The 20,737-nt window shown below is 42.9% G+C and overlaps 1 protein-coding gene across 1 annotated transcript in view; it reads left to right on the forward strand.

The window, feature by feature from the left end:
* MARCHF6 (membrane associated ring-CH-type finger 6) overlaps positions 1–20,737 on the forward strand; it is a gene marked incomplete at both ends in the record, with an annotated part of 61,373 nt that overhangs the window by 34,129 nt on the left and 6,507 nt on the right. The window contains 11 exons of the mRNA XM_084233890.1: positions 2,991–3,049; positions 4,820–4,900; positions 5,164–5,232; positions 5,313–5,387; positions 6,220–6,354; positions 9,209–9,328; positions 10,338–10,438; positions 13,090–13,227; positions 14,222–14,426; positions 16,369–16,438; positions 19,929–20,110. Coding sequence (XP_084090016.1) covers positions 2,991–3,049; positions 4,820–4,900; positions 5,164–5,232; positions 5,313–5,387; positions 6,220–6,354; positions 9,209–9,328; positions 10,338–10,438; positions 13,090–13,227; positions 14,222–14,426; positions 16,369–16,438; positions 19,929–20,110 — 1,235 coding nt within the window. The remainder of the gene's footprint in view (positions 1–2,990; positions 3,050–4,819; positions 4,901–5,163; positions 5,233–5,312; positions 5,388–6,219; positions 6,355–9,208; positions 9,329–10,337; positions 10,439–13,089; positions 13,228–14,221; positions 14,427–16,368; positions 16,439–19,928; positions 20,111–20,737) is intronic.

A 20,737-nucleotide genomic window follows, 5' to 3' on the forward strand; every position in this document is an offset into this window, starting at 1 on the left:
AGGGAAGGAAAGGCAGGGTTGAAGAGACGGCAGTTGATAGATTTTTCTTTGGAAACGATAAGTCAGTTGAGTCACGTAAACCAAGGCCTTAGAACTCAGTTTCTGCGTCTCTGCAGGGAGAGAAGGCCGGGTCCCAGAGAGCGGGTTATTGTTAGGCCGTGATGTGATTCGTGTCTCGGAGAGATGCCTCCGGCTGCACACCTTTGTGGGGCTGGTCTTTGAGAAATTCCTTCCTTAGTGCATGAGTCCCCTTAGCTCTATGGAGCAGAAGAGTAAGAACTACCAAAGTTTCTTCTACCGAATTCCAAGTTATTCTCTGTGTTGGGGCCACATGGTGATCCAGAGAACAGTTGTTTTCAACTGAAACCATGTGTTCAAAAGACACTGAATATGTAGATAGAGGAGGTGACAGGAAGGTAATTTTTGAATATTATTTGTAGAAGATGGAAGAAATGTATTGGTATCTTGTTGAAGGAAAATATTTTTTTAAAGTTTCATTGTTTATTTTTCAGTAGATACTTAAGTTTGTGCAAGTAAGGGGAAGCTCATCCTTTGTGGTGTCCTTGCATGTGGGAGTAAATATGTATCTGCAGATTACTCTGTGTTTATTTTCCATCATGTAAAATAATTGAGTGTGGAAGTCTCTTGATCTTGACCAGGTTTTCTTCAGAGAAAAATTGATCTGTAGAATTTAGTGTCTGTTCTTACAAGAACAGTTTTATGCAGAATTAATGTTTGGAGGAACAAGTGACTTATAAGATACATTTTATGGAAATAAGAGCTCGCTTACATAAATCAAATCTCAGCCAAGTAAATTTTTTTTCCTAATCAAATTTCCTAAGCTTATATCATGAAAACAGTTTTGTTGTAGTAAATTTATGTACATTATACTTAGGATTTTTTGAAATGAACAAGTCTTGTTTTGAGGGCTACCCTTTTCTTTTGGGGTGAGTACGGTCTTCGGGAGTAAGCACACCAGTGTTCTTTCCCGTTTGGGACACTGCATTTTCCACTGGCCTTGCTTGAATTTTGTTGGTGGTTTACTTTGCAGAATCATAGCCTTTACAAGGCTAAAGTCTCCCAGTAGAAGGGAGTGATCCTGAGAAACTGACTAAATTTCTGGATACCTATCTAGTAATTGCTGGTTAATGGGGTGGAAATTGATCATTACGGTTGGTGCTTCAGGTGAATACATGTATGTAAAGAGTGGAAACTTGAAAGGTCGATTTTCCCAGGGACCTTCTCGAGTCCACCTCAGAGTTGGGCGTGAGAGCAGAATATGAAAAATTCTACGTAGTTTTTTACTTTAAAAATTTCTTGTCTTACAGTATACACAGTATGTAAAATAATACATGTGTATAGCTTGTAAATAAGTGTAAGTATATTGGGAGTACCTCTTCAAAAAAATTTCTACCCTTGGGATACTTGGCCAGCATGATTTAAGAGCATTATTAATTGAGTCCCCTTTGCCTCCTTCCTTAATAATCTATGCCGTACAATTATTTTTGCCATTGAGATAATTAAATTTTATTATTATGAACAAATGAAAATTTTATTAACATGGCAAGAAAACCTTGAGGAGGGGCCTCCCTGGTGGCGCAGTGGGTTGGGCACAGCGCAGTGAAGCTGTCCATAGCTTCTGCAGCACGGGTTCGATCCCAGCCGGCCATGGAGATGCCCATATGGTGCGGCAGACCTCTCCTGTCTCCCCGCTGCTCCCCTCAGCAGTGTACTTCGGTCAGTCTGCCTGCTCTGCTCCCCGCTCTGTCTCTGGTGAATCCTCTCACCCTCCCGTGCCTCTGGCCTGTACCCCAGCTCTTGTATAAATAAATAAATCATTAAAAAAAAAAAAAAAACCCTTGAGGAAAAGACTATAAAAAGACTGAAAATTTTTAAGATTTTTTTTTCTTGTTCAACCATAATTTACAAAATTTACAAAATTAGCAGAATTTAATATTTGCAAATAATCCATCTTGTTAAAAGTCTGAGATTGTCCCTTTAATGTCATTGATTGTGTAGTTGGATTGAATGAAAATCCAAATAGGGCCCACACTGGTTTTGGTTGTGCAGTCCTAAGTTCCTTTCCATCTCGAGTGCTTCTCTCTGCCCCTTCTGCCCCTCCTAGTATTGACACTGACTTGAGACCTCAGTGGCAGTCCTGAGAGCTTGTGCTCTGCGTAGGCCCACTGCTTCCTGATGAAGTCTGCTCCTGTTTTCTTTACACTGGAAGTTAAGTCTCAGGGCCGGGTTAGATCCAGGCCAGTATGTTTAGGGCACATTTGTCTGTTAGTGCCACACGTCAGGAGGTAGATGATGTCTGGCTGGTTATCCTGCTTTGTCAGTGTAGCATCCACCTGGTGAATTTTAAATTATCCCTTGATGTTCCCTGTTTGGCATTACAAAATGGTGGTTTTTGTATTCTCTCATTTTTAACACTTACTGACTGGTTTTTCTATAAACAACTACTTACTCTTACCAGCTAGAATTTTTTAGTTAACCTGAACTTGTTTGTTCAGAAGCAGCAGGACAGATACACAGATTTTTTTTCCTTAACAGTTTTTAGGGTGAGGAATTGATGCTAACTACTTCCATTGTTGTTGAAAATGTTTTCTGTTATGTTGTGTTTTTGCTGTTAGTAGTTCTTGTTTTGGGTGTTCTGCTGTCCTGCTTCTTGAGTATTATGAACTGGATTTGTCAGTATTCACGTGTTCCCATCAATCTGGATCATTGTTCCTTTTGATGCTTATGCCAGCCTCTCTCGGGCCTGTGGCTCGCTCTTAACAATGGTGCCTGTGTCCTTTTGCCCTAAGCCCTAGTAAACCTTGATTATAGAGACGGTCACAGGAAATGCGTTTTTGGTCTTAGTTCTGGAGTATTCCATTTCTTCAAGAAACCTTAGTTCCTTTTAGTGTGTGTGGGGGGGTTGTATTTGGAGTGTTCATTGTTTTGATTTTGAAGTTTCACTGAGTTTTTTTCCTCCCTCTTTTTAGCATTTTGCCCTTACCACATCGGTCATTTCTCCCTTGTTGGTTTGGGATTTGAAGAACATGTGAGTATATCATTTTATAAACTTACTTTCATTAATTACCTCCAAATTTGATAATTCTTGAGTCATTAATAATGTACAGCCCTAACTTCATTTCTCATCCTGTCTTATGCAAAGGGGTAGTTTAGCCAACACAGGCCTTGTTCTTTTAACATTAACCACTGGCTCAAGACACAGTCGGCCATGTTGCCAGCCAAGCTGTTGTGCTCTGAAGTCCCTTGATGCACTTCTCTCCTCTTGGGCAGACCCAAAGCATAGTAAGGAAAACTTTCCTGCCAGCTGATTTTTGGTGTGACACCTTGTGTGTTCCTTCTCTCCTTTCCCATAGATATGATGAATTTTAAAAACTAACAAACTTAATTTGTTAAATTAAAAAGGGCTAGTTTGGGGCCTCCCCTGGTGGCGCAGGCGGTTGAGCACAGCACTGTGAAGCTGTCCACAGCCTCTGCAGTGCCAGTTCGATCCCGGCTGGCCAGCGAGTGTCCCACATGGTGTGGCAGACCTCTCCTGTCTCGCCCGCGGCTCCCCTCAGCAGTGTACTTCGGTCAGTCTGCCTGTTCTGCTCCCCGCTCTGTCTCTGGTGAATCCTCTCACCCTCCTGCGCATCTGGTCTGTATAAATAAATAAATAAATCTTTAAAAAAGGGGGCTAGTTTGTCTTGAAATGATGGGCTGTACAATTTGTTTCGATTTTGACATTTTACCATTATTTTTCAGAGGTAGGTAAATAGTTGGATGAAAAGAGCTATTTGGGAGATTAGAAGTACTCAGTCATGTAAGGGGAGAGCTGGCTTTCTGAACCACACTGTGCTGCTCATGCATGTGACTCTGGAGAGCTGTCACTCTTGGTGGCCTAAGAGGACAGAGGTGACATGCTGTGGCATTTAATACAGCTCTCTGAACCCTGTTAGTTGAAAGCAAGAACTCAAAGTATTCAGATAAATGCTTTGATGTGGTTTGAATCTAAGCTGTTGCCACTTGATGTCTGAAAATCAGGAATGAAAAAGAGGGACAGTCTTAGTCATTATCAGACTTATTTTCTATTGGTTGAGAATGGGGCAGATGTGGAAAGCCCGGGCAGCTTGCACGGTCACTTCGTGGTGTCAGCTTGCTGGTAGGATATGCTGCAGGTGTCCCCGGGCAATCACTGTGCTCTCGGTGCTCAGCTTTGGCAAGTCACCTCAGAGCAGACTGAGTGCAGCTACTGGATCGTGACCTTTTCCTTAGCTTGTAAAATTTGATTCACTCCACTTTTACTTTGCTTGAGTAAAGTGACATTCTTGAATTTTTCCTCATCCTTTTGTAATAGCAGTCAGTGGAAGAGTCTGGTTTGCAGAGATGTCACCAGAAGGGGATTTTGCAATTGTTTCTGTTATACATTGATTGCCCTGGTGGTTTACTTTTGGTCTTCTTGGATTGTTTAGTACATTGTTAAACTGGGGTATAGGCGATGTGGTAAAATTACAGTTTTTTATATTTTTTGAAGGTTTATTTTTGTTTATGCGTACAAGAACTGGGGTGTAGGCCAGAGATGGGGGTGTGACAAGATTCACCTGAGACATAGTGGGGAGCAGAACAGAAAGATCTACTGAAATACACTGCTGAGGGGAGCAGCGGGCAAGACAGGAGAGGTTTGCTGCGCCATGTGGGTCAGCTCCCTGGCTGGGATTAAACTCAGACTTCAGTGGCTGGCAGTAGCTTGATAGTACTGAGACTTTAACTCCTGTACCACCAAGGGAGGCCAAAGTTTTAAAATTTCTTTTCTTTTTTCTAGGTCCAAGCATCTCATTTTGAAGGCCTAATCACAACCATAGTTGGGTATATACTTTTAGCAATAACACTGATAATCTGTCATGTATCCTTTAATGAACCTACTTGGGAGAACAGTAATTTTATACCAACCAGCAGTTGTTCCTGTTAATACATGTCCTCTTTCCCTGTTTCCCCCATTCCTCTCCCTGTGTCCTCTTAGTGTAAGTTGTAGGTATTTGTAGTAAAGATGAGGCAGACAAAATATGAAATAAGTTAATTGTGTCTGTCAAATACTAATGTTGCTTAAATGGTTGGCTGTTTTACCGTGCTGTTATATGCGCCATTTTCCTTGACTAGATGCTGTAGGGCTTGGCAACTCTTGTGAAATTTCACAGGTCCCGTCGCTTGCTGGGCGTCTGCTATATAGTTGTTAAGGTAATTCCTGTTGTAAGTTAAAACTGGCAGTGATATTCTCCCCACTTGGGTGATAATGACAGCCTTTGTTTCTACTTCAGGTCTCTTTGTTAGTGGTGGTAGAAATTGGAGTGTTCCCGCTCATTTGTGGCTGGTGGCTGGATATCTGTTCCTTGGTGAGTTGTTTATTCATTATCATACAGTCTCATAGTTTAAAGGCTTCAAAAAAAAAAAAAAGGATTTAGGATTGTTTCCTTTTGAAGGAAAGTCAGTATTTGATAATTTTTACTTCTGTTAATATATCATTGTGGAGACTTAATGTTGCTGATTTCTGAGTAACTGATTTTTGTGAGGTTTGTGTAAATTTTTGATGTCAGTATTTTGACTAGAACTTTTCTAAAATCAGTGGAGATTGATTTTTTTTTGACTTATTAAGCTCTTCTAAATTTTACAGTGTGCTAAAACGTTATATGCATAAAGAGAACAACCTGATAAGAATATCTTTGTAGTAGTAAATTTAGCCTTAACTGTTTAAATAAGATTCCTGTCTTGGTTATAGTTTTAAATGGCTGTCAGTGATCATCAGTTTTTGGCTTTTCAGAAATAATTTATATGTGGAAAAAGCTGCCATTCCTTCTGACATAACATGTTCTCACATGCCTTACTATTAAAACTCGTCATTAATGCAGTTGTATAGCCAAGGAAAGAAGGGATTATGTTAACAAAAAAGGTCTCTTTTAACAGTACCAGTAAAGTTTTATTCACCAAATGGTTTATCAGTTTTGCCTCTTCAATTTAAAATCTTTAAAGTATCATGTACATCTTTGAAATAGCATCCAGCTTTATATCATTGTGTTTCTGTGACACCATGAAATGGTACTAAGACAGCTGTCGTCTTTGCCCGCTGCCACCTGTGTGTGGGCTGCCGATTCAGTTCCTGGGCGACGGAGATGCTCATTTGTCAGATGTAGGCGGTGCACGGCTCTCACCTGCCCTCTTTCGGTTTAGGAAATGTTCGATGCGACTCTGAAAGACCGAGAACTGAGCTTCCAGTCAGCTCCGGGGACGACCATGTTTCTGCACTGGCTGGTGGGAATGGTCTATGTCTTCTACTTTGCCTCCTTCATTCTGTTACTGAGAGAGGTGAGTTCTTCAGGGACAAGCTGATGGCACGCCTTTATGAAGAGGACTTAAGCACAGTCATGCCTCAGAGTCCGTGGCAGTTTTCTAACCAAATCATTTTTTTCTATTTTTCTATTTTTCTATTTTCTTCTAAGAGGGAATAACTGATAGATAAATTTGACTTAATTGCTTTAAACTTTTTCCAGTAATTTGAATGAAAAATTGACAAGTTTCAATATTTCTGTAATCACTTAAGAGCTTGAAAGATGAGTAGATTATAGAGGAAAGTGTAAGTACTTGCTTTACTTGGTATGTACTATTATCATTTCTTAATATGAACTCTTGGAATTTTGTGTTTTATGAACCTGTGTTGGATTCATTGCATAGGAAGTGCGATGCTGGAAATAGCCAAAGGCAAACATGTGAAATGGTCTTGAAGCAGGCACCTTAAATACGGAGTTAAGTGAGAGTCTGTTATGACTCCAGTTCACTAGTCCTGCTTTCAGAATATGGTCCTTACTGATTGGAAGACAGTGAAAGTGAGTTAGCATTGGATTAGTGTACAGCTCATGCTCAGTCTTTCTGGTGCAGTAAGTACAAAACGAGGTAATTCTGATAACTGTACTCGCTGCTGTGCATTCTTCCCCCAAATAGTAACTACACGAGGAACAGAGACATTAGCCCCTTTCTCCATCATGCCTCCTGGGAAGCAGCATCGCCATTAAACCAGTAAACTCACTCCATTGAGAGTGGTAATGGAGACGGGCAGGGCCAGAAGGGGTAGTCCAGCTAGTCCACTGTGGACAGAATACAGAAGTACAAAGGACTGTGCCCACATCCTTGGTGTGCGTTGCTCTTTGAGAGATTTGAGGAGAGGGCTGGAACCAAAATGTTTTCCACAGTCATGTAGAGTAAGTTCAATAAATTCTATTTGCAAATAAAGCCTTGTAATCTTTTTGTTTTTTAAAGATCTTTTTTTAAAAGATTTATTTATTTATACAAGCACTGGGTATAGTCAAAAGCGCAGGAAGGTGAGAGAATTCACCAGAGCCAGAGTGGGGAACAGAACAGGCAGACCTGACAAAATACACTGCTGAGGGGAGCAGCGGGCGTGGCAGGAGAGATCTGCGCGCCACGTGGGACCCTCGCCCGGCGGCCGGGGATTGAACCAGTGCTGCAGAGGCTGCGGGCAGCTTCGCAGCCCAACACTCAACCGCTATGCCACCAGGGGAGGCCCGTAATCTTTTTTTTAAACAAATTTGAAATTAAAAGCAAGTGCAGTATGTGTTCTTAAAAATTATAATCAGTTACTTCTACATTACAGTAAGTGACAGTGCTTTTAGTGAATATTTTAATTTTATCAGTGTGGCTTTTTTGTTGTTATAGAATCCTTCTATCTGGGAGTTAGGTGGAACCTTAGGTCATATCGACATCCACTTGTTCGGAAGATGGAGAAATAGAATTTGGGCAGATAAGATGCTTTATAAGTAGTAACTCAGTGAGTTTGGACCACCCAGTACTAATAGCCAGACTCGCCCATTGCACCATCAGCTTCTTGGGTTGATCATTTCAATTGAGAGGCAGGGAAAGATGCAGAGAGTAAAATGAAGGTACCTAGAAAGCTGTAGGGATTCTTAACTCCTCTAGGGAATTGTAAAACTAAAGTCAGATCTTCTGTTTAGGACTTTTTTTTTTTTTTTTAAAGATTTATTTATTTATTTATTTATACAAGCACTGGGTATAGTCATAAGCACAGGAGGGTGAGAGAATTCACCAGAGCCAGAGCAGGGAGCAGAACAGGCAGAAGGACCGAAGTACACTGCTGAGGGGAGCAGCAGGCGGCAGAAGGGGTCTGCGCGCCATGTGGGACCCTTCTCCGGTGGCCAGGGAGCAGCCAGGGATCGAACCGGCACTGCAGAGGCTGCGGGCAGCTTTGCAACCCAGCGCTCAACCGCTGCGCCACTGGGGAGGTCCAGATTAGGACTTTTATAAAGTGCTCCTGTCCCCCTCACCGGAGGACACCAGAATGAAGATCTAGATTTCTTGACAAATTGTACTTAGTAGTTTTTTTTTAATTGAATGATTAAAAGCATCAAAGGATATCAAACACAGGATCGTTTTCATAAAGATTTTGATTTAGGAATATCTTTTTCTAGGAAAGCCTTATGAATTTTCTGGGGTCCATGTTATAGGAGACAAAAATTATGTGTGTGTGTATATATGTATGTATTTAGATTTATTTATTTATTTATACAAGCACTGGGTACAGTCAGAAGTGCAGGAGGATAAGAAAATTCACCAGAGCCAGAGCGAGAGCAGAACAGGCATACTGATGAAGTACACTGATGAGGGGAGCAGCAGGCGCAGCAGGAGAGGTCTGCGCGCCATGTGGGACCCCCTCACCGGTGGCTGGGGATCGAACCGGTGCTGCAGAGGCTGCGGGCAGCTTTGCAGCCCAGCGCTCAACCGCTGCGCCACCGGGGAGGCTGTATATGTATATATGTATATATTTTTAAAGACTCATTTATTTATGCATATAAGAACTGGGGTGTAGGCCGGAGGTGCGGGGGGTTGAGAGACTCACCTGAGACAGAGTGGGGAACAGAACAAGCGGACCAACTGAAACACACTGCTGAGGGGAGCAGCAGGCTAGCCAGGAGAGGTCTGCTGTGCCAGTGGGTATCTCCCTGGATGGGCATCGAACTTGTGCTGCAAAGGCTGCGGATAGCTTAATAGGTTGTATCTCAACCCTTTGCGCCACCAGGGAGACCCGAGACCAAAATAATATTAAGAGCTTTTTTAAGTGAATATTCCTGACCTGTGCAGATCATAACAACATTGGTGCATATTTGTAGACCTTAAAATATATTTGCAGGTACTTCGACCTGGTGTCCTGTGGTTTCTAAGGAATTTGAATGATCCGGATTTTAATCCAGTACAAGAAATGATCCACTTGCCCATTTATAGGCATCTCCGAAGATTTATTTTGTCAGTGGTAAGCCTACCTTTTTATTGTTTTTGAAGTAAGGTCAGCTACCCTTTAGTTTTTTTTTTGCCTTTTGTTGTTGGGGGATTGGTAGAGTAGATTGAATAGTTGATGTTTGATCCCAGCCTGTGCAACTTGGTTGTCAAGTTTTATTGGTTATTTTTGATAAAATGCTTTTAAAATAGATAATACAACAGAAATACTCTCTAGTTTTTGTAGTGTGATTGATTGCCAAACTGTGGGTTTCTGAATTACATTTAATTTACAGAGAAGCAATGGAGACTTGCTAATAGCTTTTAAAACTCTCAACAGAAGTATCTCTACGTTTCTTCCCTGCCTGGAAGAAGAAATTACCTGGTTAAATTTTAAGTTTTTCCACAGTAGGAGTCCAAGAGCAGCACTGTGTCCTTTGGAAACTGCAGTGGCCATTCCTGTGTGTGTGTGTTTTGTTTGTTTTTTTTTTTTTTAAAGATTTATTTATTTATTTATACAAGAACCGGGGCACAAGGCCGATGGGTGAGAGGATTCACCAGAGACAGAGCGGGGAACAGAACAGGCAGAATGACCGAAACACACTGCTGAGGGGAGTAGCAGGCGAGACAGGAGAGGTCTGCCACGCCATGTGGGAATCTCTCTGGCTGGTCGGGATCGAACCGCACTGCAGAGGCTGCTGCAGACAGCGTCACAGTATGGTGCTCAACCATGTGCCACAGGGGAGGCCCTGCAGTGGCCATTCTTATGGATATGCCTGTGGTTATGGGTGTTTTGTTAAGTTGCAGATGATTCGGAGCCTTCCTTGTGAGCTCTAGCTCTCTTCTCCCATAACATGGGGTGGCTATTTTTTGGTGCCTCCTTTTTGAGCCCTGTGTCCTAGAGAGAAGGGAGCAGCAGCCTAGACATTTGCTGTTGACACAGAGCACCCAAGTGGGGCATGTCATGTGAGGATGCTTGGGCCCTGGGTGTGCAGACGTCTCGTGGGAGCCGAGCACAGAGATGACAGGCCCTTCTCTCGCTGCAGATTGTCTTTGGCTCCATTGTCCTCCTGATGCTTTGGCTTCCCATACGTATAATCAAGAGTCTGCTGCCACACTTTCTTCCGTACAATGTAATGCTGTACAGGTAAGTGTTTAGAATTCAGAAGCTTTACTTAGTCCCTCTGTTTAGGGATTGGATAGAGTTCACACCTTTACAGTATTCACTTCTCGGAGATATTTGGAATCATCTGGTAGTTAAGTTTTGCCTTGTTTCCGGGTCACGTCAGTGTGTGGTTAGTATAGCGTTTCCTGGAGGTGGATTAACCTGTAGATGGAGTGTGCCTCTGCTTGGCATTGACATGTCTACACACCTCGTGAGAGCGTGTTAGTAGGGTCCTCTTCAGACGAGGAGCACATCGTAAGGAACGGAGCCATGGTTGCACATTTAATTTTGGGTTAACAAAGGATTCAGAGCTGAATGTTGGAAATCTCTTTGGACTGAAACATCCAAGTCACCTGGAAAGCTAATTTTTAACCACTCCTCCTGTGTTCCCTCCAGGGGCTACACTATGGCTCCTGAGCCAGAGGCCTGTCAGGCAAATTGAATTTCTTCCTCAAATATGCTTGAAATTAGTGTTTAAATCTTGTTTTTTTGTTTGTTTGTTTGTTTGTTTTTAATATTTATTCATGCATAGAACTGGGGTACAGGCCAGAGTTGTGGGGATGAGAGGATTCACCAGAGGCAGAGTGGGGAGCAGAACAGGCAGATCGACTGAAATACACTGCTGAGGGGAGCAGGGGGGGAGACAGGAGAGGTCTGCTGTGCCATGTGGGTCAGCTCCCTGGCTGGGGATTGAACTCATGCTGCAGAGGCTGCGGACAGCTTCATAGGTTTTGTTTTAACCCCTTGCGCCACCAGGGAGGCCCTGTTTAAATCTTGTTAATGCTAATTCTTTAAAATTTTTTACCATCTTGATTTTTCACTACCTTTGTTAAGCTTTTCTCTTGTTCATTTGCATCCATCCTAACACCCCTGCCTCTTCCTCCACAGTCTACGTGGTACTGCCCGGTCACTTAGAATGACATACAACCTTGGCATAGTGCATGCTGCCGCCCCGGCATTTTATCCCAGCCTAGTCTGACTTGACTTCTACTCTCTAGCCATGATCCACCTCCACCGGGTCTCCCATTATGCCTGGCTGTTCTTTGTCTTGCCCTCTCTGTCTGGACTGACCAGTCCAGTGTTTGCCTGCCATGATTGTGCTCTTCCTTTAAAATCCAGATCAGGTTTCATTCATTTTGATTTTTCCCTAAGTGGAGGAAATCCTTACTTCCTCCTTAGGTGTTTGGCCTGGTCATACGGGGACCAGGAAGCATAGGTTCTGGCTGTCTTGTTGGAATAGGCCTGTTTTAGTAGTTATTTGTGCCTAGACGTGTTAGAAAACTTTGTGCTGTGTGGTAGTGTCTAGTCCATTCTTTCATCCAACAAAATTGCGGGGTTGTTAAAGGCTAGGTACTTTTCTATGTATTAAGGACATAACCGTGAACAAAAAGAATAGAAAAATCTAGCCTTGTGGAGTTTACATTTCAGTGGGGGAGATAGCCAATGACATAGAGCACATAAATAGTATATTGGACCCTACATGCTATGGGGGTAAATGAAGCAAAGAAAGGAGAGGGAGAGAGTAGCCAGGGTGGGGCCGTGATCTAGAAGTGACTGATGAGGCCAGTTGAGGAGCACTCTGAAGGGGTGATAAGGGAATGGTCAATGCTAGTTCCTAAAGGCAGTGGTGCTAAGGCCTGTTTGAGGAGCAGCAGGGTGGCTGGTGTGGTAGAATACAGGTAACAAAGCAAAGTGCTTAGCCATGAGGTTAGCGAGATCTTGGAAGTCAATTCTGGAGCACCTCAGCCATCCTAAGCACTTTGATTTTGACTTGAATGCTTTGTGGGGTTATCTGGGGAGTGTTGAGCAGAGGCGAGATCTGGCATAGATTTAGCCAGCATCATTCTTTTTGTGATGAGAAGACACCTTGTCAGGGTGGCCAGGGCCAGGAGAAAGAGACAGAAAGGATAATGCAGTGATCCTGATGTGGAGAGGAACGGCAGTGACTGGGATGAGGAGGTAAGGGTTAGATTCAGGATCTTTTCAGCTTTTGCTCTGTAGGACCCTCTGGCTATTTGAAAGTGGGCTAGAAAAAAGGCAGTCATAGGTCAGAGTTCTATCCCAAGAACCTGGAAGGGTGGAGTGGCCATTTACTGAGGTGAGGACTGGAGGAGCAGGATTAAAAAGGAAGTATGGGGATTTGATGTTGAGCACGGCCAATTTAAGATGTCTACATGAAGTGTCAAGTGGGCACTTTAGATAAGTAAATTTGGAGTTAGGGAAGATGTTAGAGTAATAAGTAGAAATTTAAAAAAGGTGAGTGTAGACCATTTGAGCGTTTACATTCACCTCAAGAGCATGTGGGGAGAGAGGACAGATTGTGGGGCTCCAGTTGGGGAGAGAGGTCTCAGGCAGGTGTTCAGGAAAAGGTGTTTTAGGAGCAAGGAGCGACTAGTCATGTGACATTCAAATAACAAAGAGAAGGACAGTGCAGTTAGCAACCTGTGGGGAACTGTCTTGGTGCAGTTGGAGGAAAAGCCTTGCTGCTTCAAGGTACTGTGGAGAAGAGGTGCCAAAAATGTGAGTTCACGTGACTCTTCAGGAGTTTTGCTGTCATCCATTAAATGTTTAATATGATGTGGTTCTGCAAAACAGAGTTCACATGGTGAGTGATGCTCTCTGTAATATCTTAGTGATGCCCCCGTGAGCGAGCTGTCCCTCGAGCTGCTTCTGCTTCAGGTTGTCCTGCCGGCGCTACTTGAACAGGGCCACACACGGCAGTGGCTGAAGGGGCTGGTGCGAGCCTGGACGGTGACCGCTGGGTACTTGCTGTAAGTACAGGCAGGGCGCCGCCATGTCACTGTCACTGCCTTTCTGAAAAGTGTCGTGACCCACCCGAGAAAAATCACCTGTACTAAGAGACAGTTTAGTGAGGTCCGCTGAAAGAGTAAGAAGGTAAATAATACTCTCAAAACTTTTAAACTTTCTAATCATTGTCCATCCTTTTGTGGGGAATGCAGGCGTGTTTTATTCTCCTGGAGGCTTGCAGCTGTCCCAGATTTCTTCCCTTACACAGGGTAAAAATAGAATTGGTTTCAGTGCATTAAAAACAAACCAACTCCTCTTTACTCTAGATGTCTTCCTCTGGCCGGTGAGCTCTCCTCAGATTGGGTTTCCCAGTCATGTAGTCAGTGGGTTGCGTTTGTATTATCGAACTTTGCCTTTTACAGGCACCTCCACAGGTTTTCCCTGCTTCGTTTAGACCAGGGTTGTCTCTTCTCATTGGTGTTACACTGTCATGTGACATTGAACTGGACAGTGTTACTCGAGGGCCTGTCGTGCTTATCTAAAAAAGTTACTTATCTAAAAGTTGAATTTTTAATGATAAAATTTTTTTTTAAGAAAATATGTGGCATCATGCAGAGATCTTTATGTGAATTGTGACTTATTTTTGCCCTGACTGACTTGAGGCTCTAATGGGCAAACACCGCAGCCTTCTGATGAGAAGAAAAGAAGTTGCTTTTTTCCTTGAAGTTCATCACGTCAGAGTATCTGGCACATTGTACTTTTTTGTTTTCAGTTACTAATTTCCCAGGTACTGGCTGAAGAGAACGTGAAATAGATGGATTTGGGGGTACTCTGCATGTTAGTGAGCAGTAAGGTTTAGCGTAAAGCACGCACAGCATCCAGACTGAATCAAGTGATGGAGCCGTGTGCACGTTCCACTTGTGCATTTTCTACCCTGTGCGTAAGAACGTAAGTCTCGTGTCTGCTGTTGTACTGTAATCTGTAGTGAGAATTTTCACTGATGTAATTTTTACACAGGGATCTTCATTCCTATTTATTGGGAGACCAGGAAGAAAACGAGAACAGTGCAAACCAACAAGTTAACAATAACCAGCATGCTCGGAATAACAATGCTATTCCCGTGGTGGGGGAGGGCCTGCATGCAGCCCACCAAGCCATACTCCAGCAGGGAGGGCCTGTTGGCTTTCAGCCTTACCGCCGGCCTTTAAATTTCCCACTCAGGGTAGGTACTATACAAACTTAACCAAAAGTCGAGTTTTTTCACATTTATGTTGAGAAATGTGGTGCTGTTGTATTAGCAGGCAGTCCCCTCTGTCGATATGTCCCCCAGTCTCGTGACAAGCGCGTGTGTTGTAGTCTCTGTTACACGGCATAATATGTGTAAGTGTTCATAAGTTTATAAATTTGAGAGCTGGTTTATAGATTTGGGGTTCCATCCGCTGGTGCTCCTCACCGTTTGAAAGGAACAATTGAAAAGATTCTGGAGCAAATAAGAGGGTAACACTCTGATACACTGCAGCTACTGTCAAGAGCTGCCATGGGCCATCTCCGCCTTCCCCATTTCATCCTCATCCAGATACTGCAGGCTGTAGAAGTAGTGATCTCACATTTATATCTGCCAGACTGAAGACCAGATTGGTTAAGGACATCTCTCTCCTAGCGAGACTTTTCTCTTAAACTGTACCAAAACTGTTCCTCCCAAGGGACCGGTGATCGTCGTGCTGTTTAACTCCAGTGACCTGGTCTTGGCCCTCACCTCATTTGCTATGTTAGTACAGTGTTCAGACATGATTCATCACTCCTTGGTCTGCAAAGCATATGTTTGGAAGGTGTTCAGGAATCTTCATGGTGGAGGTAGTGTCAGAACTAAGTCTTTTTTTTTTTTTTTTTTTTTTGTGGGACCCTCGCCGGCGGCCGGGGAACGAACCCGCGCTGCCGATGCTGCAGACAGCCTCGCAGCCCAGTGCTCAACCGCTGCGCCACCAGGGGAGGCCCAGAACTAAGTCTTTAAAGTTAGCAGGCTAGGCAGAGAGAAAATTGGGGAGGGCATTCCAGGCATGGGCCAGAACGAGCCATGGGATAGACATGGTGACCGGGAGCTGCAGGGAGTTGAACATACCTCAGGGTGTGCGCAGTGAGCAGTGGGAGGAGCCAGGAGAGATGAGGCTCATGGATCTGCAAAAGGCATTTTCTGGTCCAGGTTGGAGGCAGAGTCACAGACAGGTTTGTCACTAGTGGGTGTCTCAGGCAGTGGCAGCTGATAGTGCCTCAGAGCCTCCTCTTGGACTGGGAGGTCTGTCCTTCCCAGTTGAGTTCTGCCTGCTGGGCCCGGGGAGGCATGTGCCCGGTGTCAGGGACAGGGCTGTGGTGGTGACTGCCGGTCTCCCGCTGCTGCCACTCCCTTGGTGTGCGCTTGTTATCTGCCCTGCCCAGCAGAGGAGCCACTCCTGCACGTGGCGTTTTCTATTTAAATTTAATTAAAGTAATACAATTTATAAATTGTGATGGATGTGTTAATTACATCTCTGTGGTGACAATGTATGCATGTTATCACATCGTACACTCCAAATATGTTACAGTTCTGTCAGTTATGCCTCAGGAGGGCTGGCCATGAGAAGCTTTGCCTGTCACTTACAGGCACTTCACGCACGCACACGCACACACGTGTTCCCTTAAATGTCTTTAAACTGCCATTACTCGACACACTGACCCCTGTCAAGTGCCTGGTGGCCACGTAACACCAGTGGCTCCTGTCAGGTGTTCAGGGTGGACGTTTCCATCTCCACAGGAAGGTCTAATTGGACACACTGTTAGAGTGAGCTTGCCTTTTGTGAGAAGTTATTTCTGAGAATTTGATAAAATGAAAATTTTTAATTTCAGTTAATCTGGAAAATTTAAATTGATGGCTTTATTTTTATGCTTCTGATTTAAACATTTTTATTTGCTGATATATTTGATTATATGAAGATACTTATTTTCCTTTTGACACAAATTAAAGGTAATCTTATTTAAAATAAAATTTTCTTTCTGTGTGAAAGGCAGGAAACCTGGAAGTACAGATTCCAGGCAGTTGTCTTTCCTGGGTGGCAGTGCTGGCTCTGGGGGGTGGACAGACAGTGTTACTCTCATGTGGCCCACTCAGGCTTTTACGTCTTGCCTTGCAGATCTTCCTGTTGATTGTCTTCATGTGCGTAACCTTACTGATCGCCAGCCTCATCTGCCTTACTCTGCCAGGTATGAGCCGATCCTCATTCTTAGCCAATGACAGCATGAAAAGAGGCTTCGTTTTAAAAGGGTGTTTTGCTGAGATGTGATATTTCCAAAAATACAGACTTGGAATAGTTTTCCCCTCATTTTTATGGACTCTGGAATCCATTTAGGGTTCTAGAGTAAAGCTGGGTGAAATCAAGATGTAATTTATGATTCATTTTTGCAAGTGAAGCACTGTGATCACTCAGTTTTCCTGGACCTTGTCTTACTAATATATGAAATTTTTTTTTTTTAAAAAAAGATTTATTTATTTATTTATACAAGCTCTGGGTACAGTCAGAAGCGCGGGAGGGTGAGAGAATTCACCAGAGCCAGAGCGGGGAGCAGAACAGGCAGAAGGACCAAGGTACACTGCTGAGGGGAGCAGCGGGCAGCAGGAGAGGTCTGCGCGCCATGTGGGACCCTCTTCCAGTGGCCGGGAGCAGCCGGGGATCGAACCGGCACTGCAAAAGCTGCGGGCAGCTTCGCAACCCAGTGCTCAACCGCTGCGCCACCGGGGAGGCCCTATATATGAATTTTGACAATGTCATCTGTGTGATGTAAGCCATTATTTCAAGCCAGTCTTTTGATATCAGTCATTTTTTTTTAAAGATTTATTTATGCATACAAGAGCTGGGGTACAGGCCAGAGATGCAGGGGGTGAGAGGATTCACCAGAGACAGAGTGGGGAACAGAGGCAGACTAACAGCGGGCGAGACAGGAGAGGTCTGCCGCACCCTGGGGTTTCTCCCTGGCCTCCTGGGGATCGAACTTGTGCTGCAGAGGTTGTGGATTGCTTCATAGTGCAGTGCTTGTTAACCCCTTGCGCCACCAGGAAGGCCCAATATCAGTCACATTTGCTCTCATGTAATTATCTTTCCCAGCCACTATATGATGTTCAGGAAGCCAGGTTATTTTCTTTTATCATTTGGTATTCACAAATGCTTATCTTTCAGTTTCAGCCAAACGTATTTTCATCTAACACATAAGAAGCTGTGCATTAAATATAGTCGTTTGTCCTTTTTCCCAGAGGCCCCTGGTGATGGGGTGAGGGAGAGCTTCAAAGCCAGTGATAGTGTGGCAGGCCTGCTTAGCCTCCCCGGTAGTGTTATTGCCAGCTAGAAAACTCTATACCATGCTGGTGTGCTAGCCACTTAAATAGTGGAAGGTGATTTATATCTTTTATCAAACATAAATGTCTATTGAAGTAGTGGCTTGATCATAGTACTAATGCAGTATAATCTAATTTATAAGTAAAAGTTATGCTAAATACTCAAGTTTCCTGGTGAGTGCTAAACCTGAGAAAAAGCAACTGGGAAATTTTATTTTGCGTGAGGTTTCTAAATAATACACTTTTTTTAACCCAATGGAATTGTAATTTTATCTAAAATTAGTAAAAAAATTTTTTTTGTGTGTTTTGCATAATGAATGATCTTTGGCATTTAGAACTTTGCTATTAAGCTGTTTATTCCTTATAAACAGCTCTTGAAATGGCAATGTATAGTTAATCTTTGGGTGCAGGATAGTAAGCATATTGCTGAGGAAACTTAGTTGTTGGACTTTATGTAAGTGTGAAACTTAGTTTTACATTTGTGGCTTTTATAAAATGTTATTGTCATGCTTTCATCAAAGAAATATTTCTAAAAAGTTAGAAAAAGTCAGGCCTCCCCTGGTGGCACGGCAGTTGGGTGCTGGGCTGCAAGGCTGCCCACAGCCTCTGCAGCGCTGGCTTGATCCCCGGCCGCCAGTCAGGGTTCCCACATGGTGTGCAGACCTCTCCTGCTGTGCCCGCTGCAGTGTACTTTGTCAGTCTGCCTGTTCTGTTCCTCTCTCTGACTCTGGTGAATTCTCTCACCCTCCTGCGTACCCAGTGCTGACTGTACTTAGTGCTTGTATAAATAAATAAATAAATAAATCTTTAAAAAAAAGTTAGAAAAAGTCAACAAAAATTACTCGTTTCATTATTTGAATTGGGAAATAAAAGTCCTTACATTCCACTAAAGATTAACTGACCCACTGTCTGATGGGCACTGCACTTGTTGCATCACAGGTCCTCCCAGGGCATGCGCGCATGTCCTTGGGGCTGCTTTCCTGCAGCTCCAGCCAGCTGATAATAAGTTACTACAAACTAAAAAAATAATCTGTCCTTTTATACGATCTGAAGAGAAACCAGAGTATTATATAATCTGTCCTTTTAAAGACACTTTTGATAAGCAGTATGTGAAATGTGGGATAGAAGGTGGCCGATAAATATTTAAAAACAAGCAACCAGCAACAACAAAAACCTTCCACAATAAAAAATGCTTAAGTAGGTATATACATACCACCATAGACATTTCTACAGAATTATCAGTGATGATTTTTAGATCTTCAAATTAACATGCACAGGTGCTTATTTCATGTAACATATCCATGTGTTTGTCTGTAAGAATGAGTTAACTTTAATCCACACTATTTTGTGAAGTTGAAGGCAGCCCGTGATATATCAGTTTTGGGCCTGATTTCCTTTGATGTTGGAGCCAGCACGGGTTGTGGTCAAGAGCATGAGCTCTGTCGCGTAGAAAAGAGTTCACTTTAGCCTCCACCCTGCGTGACTTTGCTTGCGCAAAGTGCTTTTCCTGACCCTTGGTTTCTCAGTCTTCCAAATGAAGGTGGTAGCTACTTTGGGGGATTAATGTGATCATGTGTGGAATGTGCTTAGCACAGCACTAGGTCCTTTGAGGTGTCCAGAAATTATAGCTTCATTATGCTGTTAAGGAGAAACCAATCCATTGATACTGGAGATTAGGCTCTTGCTGGTGTCGTCTAGCCTCTCTAGAAGTGACCATGTAAAGAACACTCACTACGCAAATGATCACGCCTGAGAGGAGTCGATGGGACATTGTTGAGCCCATTGGTAAGGCTTCCGTGGGGAGTAGTCCCTTAGACGACCCTCAGCCTGTGTCCAAGCTCTTTGTGTAACTTAGTCTTAACTTTTTTCCCCAAGAAAAATACCATGTTATTCTTTGATCATTGTGCTTTCAAATGTTCCTGCCTTACTACTTACTAAAATAAACCAAGTATTCTGTCTTGATGAGTGAGCCAGGTAGAAGAAAGTCTAAATTATTGTAATGTTCTTAAAAAGCACAAATAATAAACATAAATCCTCATTTTTGTCCTAATATGTACATAATGATTTGAATTGGTGATAAAAACAATGAGACCAACAACCCCGCGTGCATTTTCAGTCCCCAAAGAAACAGATAATTGACTTGCCATTTCAGGAGCACCTCTCCCCAGGGACTTCTGTGTGTTGGTTGTCTTCATCAAGTGGAGTTTGTGGTTTGTTTGTTTTTTTTTTTAAAACATAGACACTGATATATAGTAAATGTGATGTCTTTTTACCAATATGAAAATACTAATAGAACGTTAACCTCAAGATTATAGTTCTTTCTGTATAGCCATGTGTCTCATTTATCAGCCTTTCTGTTTGCAGTATTTGCCGGCCGTTGGTTAATGTCATTCTGGACGGGGACTGCCAAAATCCATGAACTCTACACTGCCGCTTGTGGCCTCTACGTTTGCTGGCTGACCATACGGGCAGTGACCGTGCTGGTGGCATGGATGCCCCAGGGGCGCAGAGTGATCTTCCAGAAAGTTAAAGAGTGGTCCCTCATGGTAGGTTTTTGTCATAAGGACTGATCTGTCTGATGGGTAGAGTGGATGTTTTTCCAAACATTTCTTTAAATCCTTACACTCGGCTTCTTCATTATTCTGATCACGTCTAGAGAGCTGATCTTTTTAAATTAGAAGGACTGGTCTTCAAGACGGTAGCTTTCTGCTTCATTCTAAGAACCACAGGTGTATTTGAAGGTTAAAAGAAAACAATGCTATTAAGTGATCCAGTAAGGCTGTCAAGTATATACTTGTCAAGTAGAAACGTAGGGGATTGATTGTATTTTTAAGGAATAAGATATCCTGTAGAATATAAAACCAAGTTAGTTGACGTGGAATTTTCATTATAATGATTTTCTAAAATTTGATTATTTTGAACTATTTAAATATGTAAATCTTGACTTGATCATGTCATGTTTTTAATATAAACGGAATTCATTTAATTATAGTTTCCTCCTAAAGCTAGAATTCAAGACTGTCTTGACTTAACGTAAAAGTGTAATAAGTAATGGAATGAGTTAATACTCTTAGTAAAGAACCTAATTGCTACAGATGTTGTCGGGAAAAAGGTAAGATTATCATTCAAGTATGACTGGTAAATATATTTAGGCCTCTTGCGTAAGCCTGTTT

This window comes from Talpa europaea (assembly GCF_964194135.1).
Source record: "Talpa europaea genome assembly, chromosome: 5".
NCBI classification, from domain to species: Eukaryota; Metazoa; Chordata; class Mammalia; order Eulipotyphla; family Talpidae; genus Talpa; species Talpa europaea.